The 13,008-nt window shown below is 34.3% G+C and overlaps 1 protein-coding gene across 1 annotated transcript in view; it reads left to right on the top strand.

The window, feature by feature from the left end:
• Window positions 1–13,008, top strand: part of Cnbd1 (cyclic nucleotide binding domain containing 1) — a 268,986-nt gene that overhangs the window by 225,809 nt on the left and 30,169 nt on the right. Inside the window, exons 6-7 of the mRNA XM_028779994.1 lie at window positions 3,126–3,313; window positions 12,725–12,856. Of these exons, the coding sequence (XP_028635827.1) occupies window positions 3,126–3,313; window positions 12,725–12,856 (320 nt within the window). The remainder of the gene's footprint in view (window positions 1–3,125; window positions 3,314–12,724; window positions 12,857–13,008) is intronic.

Here is a 13,008-nt window from a genome sequence, read left to right as displayed (position 1 = left end):
ACACACACACACACACACACACACACACACACACACACACACACACACACACACATAGATTACACTAACCAAGATGGGAATTTGAAGGCTTGTTGTGTTGAAAACTTTCTGTACTAATATCAGGGTTCTGGACTTAGAGACAATATTTCCTTTCTCACGGCCTTCAGTTTTATTGTTTATAGAATTAGAGCAAGAATAATACCTGATCCAAAATATCAATAAAGTTAACAATAATGATCACATAGAATGTATTTCAAACTGCCTATAATATAACAATGCACTTAAAACAGGGCTTATAAATTATTTGCTTTCACGAAGGGGCACTCATTTTTCCTTTAGCAGTTTTTTACTCTTTATATTAACATGTTGTCTTAATATTAAAAACATTTTAAAACACCAGTCTCTTGAATTTAAAAATGCAGCATATGTATGTATATATGTGTGTATGTATACACACATATTATCTTTCAACAATCTTGTATATATACATTACATCTTGATTATGACCACGCCTTGCTAATCATTTGTCTTACCCATACAGTACTTTGAAGCTTATAGCCTAGCTTAATTTAAACTTTTTGATAAGTATAGTTTGTGGTTATAACATATGTTCCTGTCTAAATATTTTTCCATGGTCCTGTAAATCTTCCAGTTTGTTTGACTCTTTCATGGACTTATTTTAAACACAGATTCGTCTAAACAGAGACTATATACAAAACTTACTGTCACTCAACAAAGCCTAAAGGACAGGAATGTTTTCTTTAAAAGATCAGTGAAGTTTCTCTCATTCACAAGGTGAACATGTTTCCTTTGGAGCATGCTGCTTATGCTTGCAGCTTCTAGTGTGACAGCTGTATACTAATTAGCACATGTATACCTGCTGATGATGTTCCATGAATTGTAAGGGAGATTACTGGGAAGTAGATTTTATCATAATGATGTGAGATTTTTACATCAGGAATTTACACACAACAATATATTTTTTTATCAGATCTGACTTATTCATATATGGACTTGCAAACCAAATAACATTACATTTGGATGTTACATTTCTGAGAGTTATCTATAGCTACTCCTTTTATAAAATACTTTTCTTTAATTATAGTTGCTTAAATTTGATAGTGTATATATAGGTTATATTCTCCATATTATTTTAACTATATATTAGTAATACACGAACCAATCATACATAGATCTAAAAAAATATCAACAGCATGCATGCAGACACAGAATTCAGCTTCTATAATAGAGAGTTAAAGGGCATTATTCAAACAAACTAAGGACTTATTTATCTTACATCATAATAAAACACCTGGAACTCACTTAGAAAATGTTAGGCTTATTTAATTGTTCCACTTTTCATTTTATATATTTTTCTTAGTTCCATCATCATATCCTGGTTCTTAGCAGCATGAAGAATGGATGGCAATACTTGAAAACAGTCTCCTAGTATTTTACTAATCAAATAGTACTGTGTGAACACACATATTAAGAGTATGTGTGAAGTAGTATTTTTAACATTGCTTGTATGGCATCCAATAAAACTGCAGCTTTTTTAGCCAAGGTGGAAAAAAGACAAATTACCCTGAGAAAGAGAGTAGCAACATGCATCAGAATCTACACTGGACATATCTTCCTATCACTTTTTTTTTCTTTCTTTTTTTTTAATTGGATGTTTTATTTACATTTCCTATGTTGTCCCCTTACCCCATCCCCCACCCACCCAGGAACCCCCAATCCCCTCACCCCTCCTCCTTCTTCTCTGTGGATGTAACCTCTATCTACCCCCCCACTCCCACCTCCCCACCCTCAAAATTCCCACCCCCTGGGGCATCCAGCCTTCATGAGGTCAAGGTTCTCTTCTTCCACCTATGCCCAGCAGGGCCCTCCACTCTTATATATTCAGCTGAAGCCCTGGATCCCCCCCTCTAAGTGCTCCAGGGCTTCTGGTTTAGACCCTGGGAGCTGTGGTTGGTTGGTATTTTTGCTCTCTCTTCCTATCACTTTTAATGGGAACAATGACTGTTAACCTGCCCAAAGCCTCAACATAGATGCGACGTCTGTATATCTTGTGATTTATTTTTCTCCTCTCTTTGCTGTATGCAGTCATAGATGAACTAATTAATTTTTTCAGTTATCTCACCACACAGATTATTTAGTGCCTGATAACGTACCACCCAGAATGCAACCCATTTTAATCGCAGACATCCATGCAAAACTAATGTCTGCTTAAAAAATATTTAAAATTACTCTCCCATAGCATTGGGAGAGTAATAATTGAAAGTAAAAATTCTCAAGTTAGCGAAAAATGCAGAGTATATGAGCAATTGATGACATTAGGGTAGTATAAAGACATATAATTGCCTGATGAAAATCAGTTTGCAAAGTTTCTACTTACAGGAAGTGGATGGGTAACCTGTAAGAAATGACCTCACACTCTAATGGTGTTCTCCATTCATAATGTGATGTAATCATGAATTTTCCGATTCATGAAATGGGAAAATACATCACCCACTTTCTGTATTCCAAAAAGTATGCTTTCTAAGAACTGGAAGTGATTTTGAGTTGTATCACAGTACTAACAGTGGAATATACTTGCCAGGGCTGAAGGTACACAACTGATCTTCAAGAATAAGGTAGGGCAACAGGTTACAGAGACTTAATGTGAAGTAGGGCAAGTGCTGCCCACTGTCTTTCCTGAGCAGATGTTAATTAAATTATTAGTAGGGATGCCTTGCTATATAAAGCAGGAAAATGGCGACTTTGTGGAGACAAGATAAGGGTTAAAGATTTTCCTAATCCTATTTTTCTCATAATGGCTTACGTCTATAAATAATGAATGTTACCTTGTTCTCTTTTTTATTAAAATCCAATAGTTACCTGAGAAGATGAGTGACTACAGGACATGGTTTAGAAATGGGAAAAGGTGCTAATGTAATTATACATGTAAAAATAAAAATATTGCAAACTGAAAATAATAGAATAAATCAAACATTTATGTTACTCTTTTCTGACTTTGGGAGCTCAAGGTTATTGGGCTACTGTAGGCTGGCAGGAATTAGCTTGAGATATACCAGGTTTAATCGATGTGTTAGATATATATATTTGGTTTCAATTTATTTCAGTGATTGGTGATGATGGACTTTATGTCATGCTGACGGGCCAGGGTCGACGTCGTATAAAGGTGTATAGAAGTCTGATTGAAGAAGACGACTCAATCATCTCTTCATTATCCAGGGAAAGTTTTCTTTTTGATGCAGAGTTAAAAGACTCTGCAGTGGCTGAGTTATATGTACCTTCGAGGAGACTAACAGTAAGAAATTTTATTTTTTTATAAATAGAGAGATAACAATATCATAATTTTTTTTATCTTTTAGATTTCTAGATGCCAACATCTTTAAATGCCTTTGAAAGCATTTAAATTGACCAAATAATATAACCTTAAATTATAAATGATACTGGTAATGTTGAACTTAATACTTGATGGAAATTTTTAATGAAGAAGCCTTCAGTAGCATATTGTATATTTCCAGTGGTTACATGGAGTAATTTATACAGTGACATGATAGGCATGACTGATACACTGGAAGAGAAAAGTGTTAAGTTTGGTTGAAGGAATAAGAACAGATGATTTAAAGGTGGATAGAGAAGGCTTTAAAATTATAGCAGAATGTGTTGTTATATTTTTCTTACTACCAATGCTTAAGGAATCACAGAATAGGTTGCATTATAATAATTAAAATATATTTTTAAAAACTCTCTGGCTTGTGTGTAGTATTTCATGACTGTTAACATAACAAAAATAAAAGTTTAATAGCTTTTGGCTCCTTATAGGGTTAGATTAATTCCTTTTCTTTTTTCTAAAAATGTTTTTAATTTTTAAAAATGACATCATTTCCCATTTCCTCTCCTCCCTCCTTTCACATATGCACCCTTTCTGCTCCCTCTCAGGTTTATGGCCTCTAATTCTTTTGTTATTGTTACATGTATAAAGAAGCAGAAAAATGAGGCAGAAAGTCCCACCTTAAATATGGACAACATCATTCCATAGTCTTGGTCTTAGACAGAATAAATGTAAAAAGTGATCTGAATCCCAGCCTCCACCTTTCTCTGCTTCCTACCAGTAGACTGGTTGTCATCACCTGTCTTATGCTGCTTTCATGGTGGACTGGATGTACCTTTAGGTATTAAACCAGAATTTAACTCTATTTTCCTTACATTGATTTGTCAGAGAAAAGGCACTGGTCTTTTGCTTCAGAGATCTAATTTATTTTCCAGAGGTCTTTGTTAAGTTTGTTCTTAGATACATTCTTGAGACTGTTGGGAATGAAGTGGGAGCATGTCATCTTTCTCAGTGTGTTTTGTTATTTGTATATAAAAAGGCTTCTGATTTTCATAGGTTGATTTTTGCATCCTGCTGCTTTGCTGATAATTTCTAGAAGTTTTCTGGGTTTTTTTTTTTTTGAGTTCTTGTTATAAAAGCATATCATATGAAAATAGAGATATTTTGACTTCTACTCTGCCAATTTATATTTCTTTTAAATTTTCCCTTGCCTTATTTCTCCAGCTAGTGCTGTGAGTACAAAATTGAAAAGAAACTGGTGTAGTCACAGCCCTATGATATTTCTGATTTATTTTTTAATGATAAACATTCTGTTTCCTATATTTAATGACAATTTCATACAAAAAATTTTTTAAAAATTGGTTGTAATAAGTGAGAAATTAAGTAATTTACTAGAGTTTGCTAACATTAATTTAGAATATCTAACTATACTTGCCACTCTTTATGCTTGTGTGCAGCTGTTAACTTTTTGTATGGACATAGGGGCTCTGTCATACCTTTCTTCACTATAATTCTTTTTTTCTTTATTCTTCTTTTATACAATACATTCTGACTGCAGACTCCCCTCCCTCCACTCCTCCCAGTTACCTGTCCCCTCCTCCCCTGTCCCCATCTCCACTACTGCTTTGTTCTCTTTCAGAAAAGATCAGGGTTCTTAGGGATAGCAATAAGCATGGCATACCAAGTTAGGCACAAGCTCTTCTATCAAGGCTGGGTGAGGTGTCCCAGTAGGAGAAAAAGTGACCCAAGAGCAGGCAAGTGAGTCAGGTCAGTCTCACTGTTAGGAGTCTCACAAAATTCCCATTTCTGATTATAATGGGCTAGCCTTTTGCCTTAGAAAAGGTTGGATATAGCAGTAGTTAAATTCTCCTCTAAGATCTTGTTCTCTCTAGCCCTGGGTAATTCAGTAGGTTTTCAGTACTAGGACTTCTTTCCTTGTTTTTGAGTAGACCTTAAGTGCAATTCGAGAGATGCTGGTATTGTCAATGCTAGTATTGTATCTTTAGAGATATTTTACCATGCTGGTAGTTGATGTAGAAAACTCAAACTAAAAGGAACTTATCATGCCTCTAATGAGTTACAATCTAGCTGAATGTTATGATGGTGAATTGTCAACTTGATGAGATCTGAGTTCATCTGGCAGACACATCTCTGAACCTGCCTTTCTAGGATTATTGAAGTGGATTGAGTAGATTGAGGTGGGAAGGCACTCCCCCATAACTGGCACCATTCCTTCTGATGGGATCATGAAATAAATAGGAGAAAATGAGCTGAACACATGCATTTGTCTCTCCTCTGATTCCAAGTTGGAAATCCAGTGAGACCAAGGTGCCTTAAGCTCCTGAAACTTTACTTTCATTATGGATTCTACTACATGGAACTGTGAGCTTAAATAAACCCTTCCTTAATTTCCATTTTTTGGGTTTTTTTTTTTCATTTATTTTTTAGCAACAGAAAAGTAACTATTGTGGGTGTCTATAGTTGATCACGTACATGTTAAATGGCAATGGGTAATAATAGCCTTAGGAGAGGAGAGTGACAAGTTACTTAGACAAAGTGTGATGAGATGTTGGAGATATATAGGTGTTTCCCGGGAAAGGAGAAAGCTGGAGTGATGTCTAGGGAAAAGCAGTACTTGTCTACATTACAAGAACAGAAGTCATTAAAATACTATTATAAAAATTATTGATTCAAATAGACAATTAACAAGGAAAGTGGCCATATTCATTTAGGCCAACCTTATATCTCAAGGCTTAGGAGACTTCATTCAAAGACTCTCCTGCCTTTTCGTTTAAGATTTAGCCCATGAGTCTTCCAGATGGAGACAGAAAAAAAAGAATGGACAGTTTAATCCAAGACTCCTAGTAATGTTCGTGGCCAGCTTCCATAAAATCCTCCAGTGCGTTCCTTTTAAGTCTAGAGGAGGTACCTGTACCCTGCCTATCTTAAGATCTGATGACTACATGGCCATAAAGAAGAGTTCTCCTAGGGTTTTACTCTCTTACCACCCGAGGTATTTTTCCTTTGAGGAGAATCTTGAATAAAAAATAGAAGTATAGCAAGTGCTTTATAATTAAATTTATGTCAAAGACATAATAAAAGATTTGAAAACAAAACTAAGGAAAGAATTAATGAACAGAAATAGATATGCAAAGACAAAATGAGAGGTTTTTATTTATAAAATTAAGTATAGCTATCATTGGATGAATAATCACAAAAAGTCACAATGGAGATAGTTATCCAAGATTAGATACTATTAATGACAGAGGGATGTGGAAATTGAATCAGAATGGGGGTTTAATAGATAGAGTTGAGCTAGATGTTGGAGTCTAGAGTCACTGGCAAAACTATGCTATAAAACACAGAAGAGTGAAAGTCACAACCTCTGAATGGAGACCTGGAGTTTCAGATGATATGGTTTATATGATAATATCTTCATGCAGAAATGTTCATCAGAGGTTGAGATGCAGTTGCCATTCCAGTAACTGGTCTGAACTGGCAAATGGTTTGGGAGTTTTCCAAATAGAGGTGACATTGTGGCACCAGCATTGTCAGAAAGTTGAGGTACATAAAGTATAGAACAAAGACCAGAGGCCAGAACCTTGGCAGAGAATCCAGTGAATAGGCGTGGGAAGTGAAGGGAACAGACAAAAAGAGTTCAGGGAGCTCTCCTCTGTGGGAAGTGTTCCTGCTAGGCATTACTATGCTTTCCTCATCATATAGCACAGACATGATTTCTTTCGTAATTAGTAATAATTTGTGCTATAATTTTTGCTATAATTGGGATTGTAATGGATAAAGAGAAAAATAAACTTTATTTGGACCTCTTCAGTTTTCATATTATATCAGTCTTTCCTTCCTCTTCCATTTTTTTTTGTCCATGTCGCCTGAGTATTTTTGTCACTGAAGATGTCTATAAAGTGGGCCACTAAATACCCCACTGTAGCAGTCAGATGACTTGAGGATTTTCTTTGTAGTAACTTTTCTATTCCTTGGAAAATAAATCAGGTAATTTCATACATAGCATCAAGCAATTGGAGTTGCAACAGCTTCTACATGCTTCCTAACCTGGGGTTTTAGCCTGCTTCCCAACTTGGTCTACTTAGAGTTAGTTCATCTTTACACTGGTTCTTGCTCTGACAATAGGCCACTGTAATAGGCCAGTGGTATACGGGTGAATGGAATTTATTTTTAAATTATTGACTTTTGGCAAAGTAAAAATGAAATGCTTTTTCTTTCTGGTCATACTTTAGTGACCAGTGTGAAATATTTTGCTGCTGCACTGGCAGAGAAAAGGTATTTACTACCTGATCTTGAATGCAACCTACGTGGCCTGTATGTCTGCAGTTCCAAGCTTGGGTTTGAATTGTGAGTAGATACGAAGTTATGGTATGATATGAGACACATCCATTTCTCTCATTTTTATAGCCAAAGATTTAGAAAAACTGAAAATTTCTGAGGTAGTCATACAAAAAAAAATGCATCTGTCTATTATGTGTACTTATTTGGTGTACAGATGTCTGTGGATTCCAGGAGAGGGAACTAGAGTTACATGTAAGTCCTGAGAAGTGACCTCTATTCCCCTGCAGGAGCAGCAAGGACTTTTAATGATGGAACTGCTTCACAAGCTCCTAGAATGTATCTTTGAAAATCTTCTGTTGAGGAAAAAAATGCATGTTAAACAGGAAAGACTTAGTGTTTAGTGATCGGAGACTAAATCCTAGTCCTGTAGCAGTCTAGGGGGAACTAAAGACTGTACTGCAATTAGATCTATCTTCTATCTTATGAACAAAGAATAAATTGAGACAACTTGTGAAGATCCAAGGAACCAAGAGGCCCTCTGTGGTCTCAGAAATGAGAACATGAAAATTGAGAAAGGGCCACTGTTGATGATAAGAAATAGAAAACATAAAATAAATTCTGTCAATGATAAAAATTCAGAGTAGTTAAAATTTTTATGCAATTCAATGACTTACTAAAATTATTTCTGTGTACATTAAAGTAGAGCTGAACATTTAGTAATGACCAGCATATGATAAAAATAAAAAAGAGTAAAATAAAATGTAATAAAAGATTAAATGAAACCTATTTAAAAACATTTATTGTATCTTGTTCTTGTAACTAGCTATTTATTTTTTAACATTAAAAAGCATTTTTATTTAAGGTTTTCATGCAAATTAACTTGAAATTTTGAAGACATCAATTTTGAAAGAATAATGAATATTAAATAGAATAACAATTATTTTAAATTTAAGCATTAAATCCTTGTATCCTTGTACTTGGGTCATCACCTATAGGGTGCAAATGGAAGTAATCAAATCAGCTGTTGCTCTGGATCCATACCAGTCAACACTATAGACTGTGCCTGCTAATTACAATTCTGAATTTACAATGTTGTGACTTTGTGGAGATTTACTAGCATTCTGTGTGTCAGTGAACAATATAAAGTTCAGGGCATGGTATGTAATTCAGAAGAAAAATCTCATCTTTTAAAAAAATAAGGTACAATTGAGTGATTTAGTAAGATTAATTTGTATACAAAATACTAATTTTAACAATACGATCAGTAATTATAGAAATAAAGTTTAAAGTTGAAAACAATACTGTTTCTAAGTCAAAAAGTTATTTGCACCATCACATAGCTTGATAGGATATAGTACATTTTAAATTTGTATCTTGGGAGGCCTGTTCCCACTAAATAGCTCAGATACCTTTAACAGTTACTGAACCTCATCCAGCTGCAGACAGCTGTCAGATGAACACAGGTGGAGCCCATGGTTGCTCCAAATGCTGCATGGTGCAGGCATCTTGCTTTTCAACAAATCAATCTGTTCTTTTCAGAAGTAGACATTTTGATTAACATTACTTTTTCTTTATATCCAAAGATCAGTAATATAAAAAATAACGTTGTTTTTTGGTTCTGTAAGGTAATTTCCCCCTCTAACATCATAGATCTTTCAAAGTTTTCTCCTGGGATTCTTAACAGCTTTTGCAAACCCACTGTAGATAATTTTTTGAAGTTAGCTTTATGCTTTACTACAGAGTCCTCCAGCAGATTGTCTCTTCATGCTGCTGATTTTTCCTTCACACTTACTTGGTTCTACCCAATTGTTCATTAAAGAACAACTTTAGTGTTTTATTCAAATACCCGTTGACATTTCAATTTACCTCTGAGTTGTTTTCTGTTGTGCATTTGATTAGTTTATCTCATATTAGAAACAAACATTTGGAATTAAACTCACAGTTATTTGAGGTTTATATAGATTAATTGAAACTATTACATATAGATATACTATAAGTATATGCTGTGTGATACTGCTTTGTGAAGACCAAGCATCTCTTTTTCATGTGTGAGGATAGGTTTGACAATGAAATATGTCTCTGAAGCATCAGTAGCGTTTCTCATAGATCAGAAACAGTCATAGATTTTGAGGCAAAAACAAGTATTATAAAGCTGAAGCTTGTGCTTTCTCTTGACTTGTTGATGGCATAAAAACCCAATTTTCTTATCTATAGTTCAATAATTACATTTTGTCCCTACAAGTTTCCTGAGCACAATATAAATGATAACAATTATGTTATATTAAAAATATTGGTGAGAAAAAATAATCAAAGCATATGAGTATTAAGTTATTCTACACAAGCATTCTTTTGTATTGCTTGGGAGGGAACTCACAGCCTTGTACACGAAAGACATTCCACTACTGAGTTAGATCCTTACCCTTTAAGACAATTATTTTGAGGAACAATATTTATAATTACTCTAAGATGACCATGTTTTGCCTCAAGTTTCAGAAGAAACTGGGATTAGTGGAGTATGATGCTGTGTAAATTTTGACAAAGTAAAAGAAAATATATATCTTTGATTTTTTTCTCACTGATGGCTAATAATTGTATGTGCTAGTATCACTAGACTAAGGAAGCTAATAGCTGGCAAAACATTATTTTTGGCTGTGGTATGCCTCTGGGAGTGCTCTGCCTCTGAGTTATTTCAGGATGAGATTAAGTATTTGAGTAAGTAGACTGAGAGAGAAGAATCACCCTTATGCATGTGAGTAGACAACATTTATCTCCATTGAAAACCTGAGTGAAACACAGGAGTGGGTAATAGTGAATTTAGGTTTGTGTTAAAGTATACAGGTTCTGGTACTCATGGTCATCAGAAGGAATTCCAAACATATGTTCGAGACAGTCTATATTATTCATTTTACTTTTAGTAATCAAAAGTGTCATTTATATTTTACCTATATAGCATTCAAATTCCTTGCATTATTTCTCCTTAGGTAGTGTATTTTTCTGTCTGTAATTCATATTTTAAAAATTTGTCCAACATACTATATAGAACCAGAATCACATTGGTTTTTCTCTATCTCTTCATTACCATTTTATATAAATAAAACTTCCAGGTTGAGAGTTATTCTACCTTAGCTTTTCAAAAAGATAGTGACATTTAAAGAACAAAGTAGAAATATTATAATAATGAAAAAAATCAAATCAATTAGATGAAGTTATTAAAAATGCAAATGGTACCAAAAGCCTTATAATTTGACAATTAATAGTAAGGGGAATGAATGCCATTTGTTGATTAATCAAGAAAGCAAGGCTTCATAATTTTTGAAAAGTCATGATATCTTCTTGCATAATGGATCGCTAAGTAATTTGGACTAATTGACTGATGACAATTAGAAATGCTAAGGAGCATAAGGCTCAACATGTCTGCTTAAAATTCTTGGTAAGAGGGCAACAGGAAGAACAGTGCATTAGTGAATAACACAGACCCAGCTTGTTCTTTATATGTTCCTTTATTTGAAACGCTTAACTTTGCAATCACTGTCACTCTCTGACCATGTTTCCCATGTCCTTGTTGACTTTTCCTGGAGTTTCCATGTACTTGATACTGTCTGTCCATCTTCCAATGTGCTCAACACCCTTATTTCTATTCCTTCCACATTTATACATTTTAAGTACTAACTACATATTGTATATAAATTCAATTTGAATTACTTTATTCTATAACTAATATATCCTTTAAGTTTTATTTATAGGGTTTTAATTTAGTTATTTTTCCTTTAAAATACATTTTTGCTCCTTTTTTATTTCATGTTTTGATTTTATGTCTAAATTATTCAATATGAATAAGTTAATTTAAAACTTAATGTTGAGTTTTCTTCATTTGGGTTCATTCATGTATATGTATTATCGTGTTAATTAGTTATTTTAAGACTATTTACTTCTGCTGGAAATTCTTTTTCTTCTAAAATTATACACAAGTTTAAATATTGTATGTTCCTGAGTTGTTACTAGGATTTTTATTAACTAATCAGCTGTGAGTCTTGTACAATATGACAACTCTGCACATATACAAGTTGCAGGGCTAGATATTTTATTTTCTGAAAATTCTGCCAGGACTCAGAGATAAAAGGAAAATTTCTATATCTTTAATGGATTAGTGGTTATAGCTTTCCTTGTCTGTATTTTCCAATTCCTATGTTCTTCAGAATTCCTAGGCTTTAGGATCAATTTGGGTGTCTCACCTTACACGATAATGAATCTTATGTTCTGTCCTTCATTCTAAGAAGCTCCATGACTTCATCCCAGCTAAAAAGCACTGTTGACCACTTTGGCCTCTACAGGGATGCTCTGTTTTAAATATCCTCTTTCTGTATGGTTACTACCTCATGCTATTTATTTCATCAAAAAGAAAAAGAATCAGGCTTTCTCTGTATTTTAAATAGAATTGTGACTATCATTTACCAAACAGTAACTTATATAGCATGTGTCACTTTCCATTCTTATTTTCTATCGTTTTTCCTAGGAACGCATAACAGAAATACTCAACGAGGATATGAATTTTTTACCATAATGTCTTAAACATTCTAGTGATAACATTCCTTGTGTAATATTTATCTGTCATATATTAAGTTAGATAACTACACACATACACAAATATGAAAGATTCATCCATGGCATAACACTGTATTCATTTTATTTGTTGCTACCAACATACATGGCTATTAATAAAGGAGCTGTATGCTAACAATTTGCACCCCTTCTTCCATCAAATAATTATTTAATTCTGACTCTATGCCAAGTATTTCCCTGGCACTTAAAGGGGTAAATAAATAAAAGAAAGCAAGGTTCTTTCTCATGATATTTTCTTTATATTGCTGAGGAATAGAAGATGTTGTGTTAAGGGAAAGGCACATTTGGAGATGCATGAATGATCCAGGCAAAGATGGGGGGACCCTTCTTTCATAGCAGTGTAACTAAAACTCCCGTCCTCTTGCCAACTCACATAGACTGTTCACATAATTCTCATTGGTGTGGGCAGAGGTCAATGAGTAATGCTGAAGTTTGCCTGCTTCTTGATACTCTTCACAGGTGAGAAAGTGGGGAGTCTTTGGATCACTGCATTGTACACCTGAAATGGATGAAAGTGAGCGTTCAATTGTGACAGATAGTGACTGTGAAATCCTGAAAATACCTACAAAGGAGTATGAGAAGTTAAAATTGGTATGCTGTGCACATCTATTTTACTTTTGAAGTTTGTCTTGATTGTAGAGACCGTAAGTTGTAGTTTACTGGCTGATTGGCACTTCATCAGCTTCTTTCAGTACTTGCCAGGAAAACCAGGGTCTCTGTGAGTGTATATTATGAGCACTCCT

Source organism: Grammomys surdaster, unplaced genomic scaffold (assembly GCF_004785775.1).
Source record: "Grammomys surdaster isolate TR1022 unplaced genomic scaffold, NIH_TR_1.0 97, whole genome shotgun sequence".
Lineage (NCBI taxonomy): Eukaryota > Metazoa > Chordata > Mammalia > Rodentia > Muridae > Grammomys > Grammomys surdaster.
The sequence above is the reverse complement of the archived record's forward strand: the minus strand, read 5'-3'. Positions and strand labels throughout refer to the sequence as shown.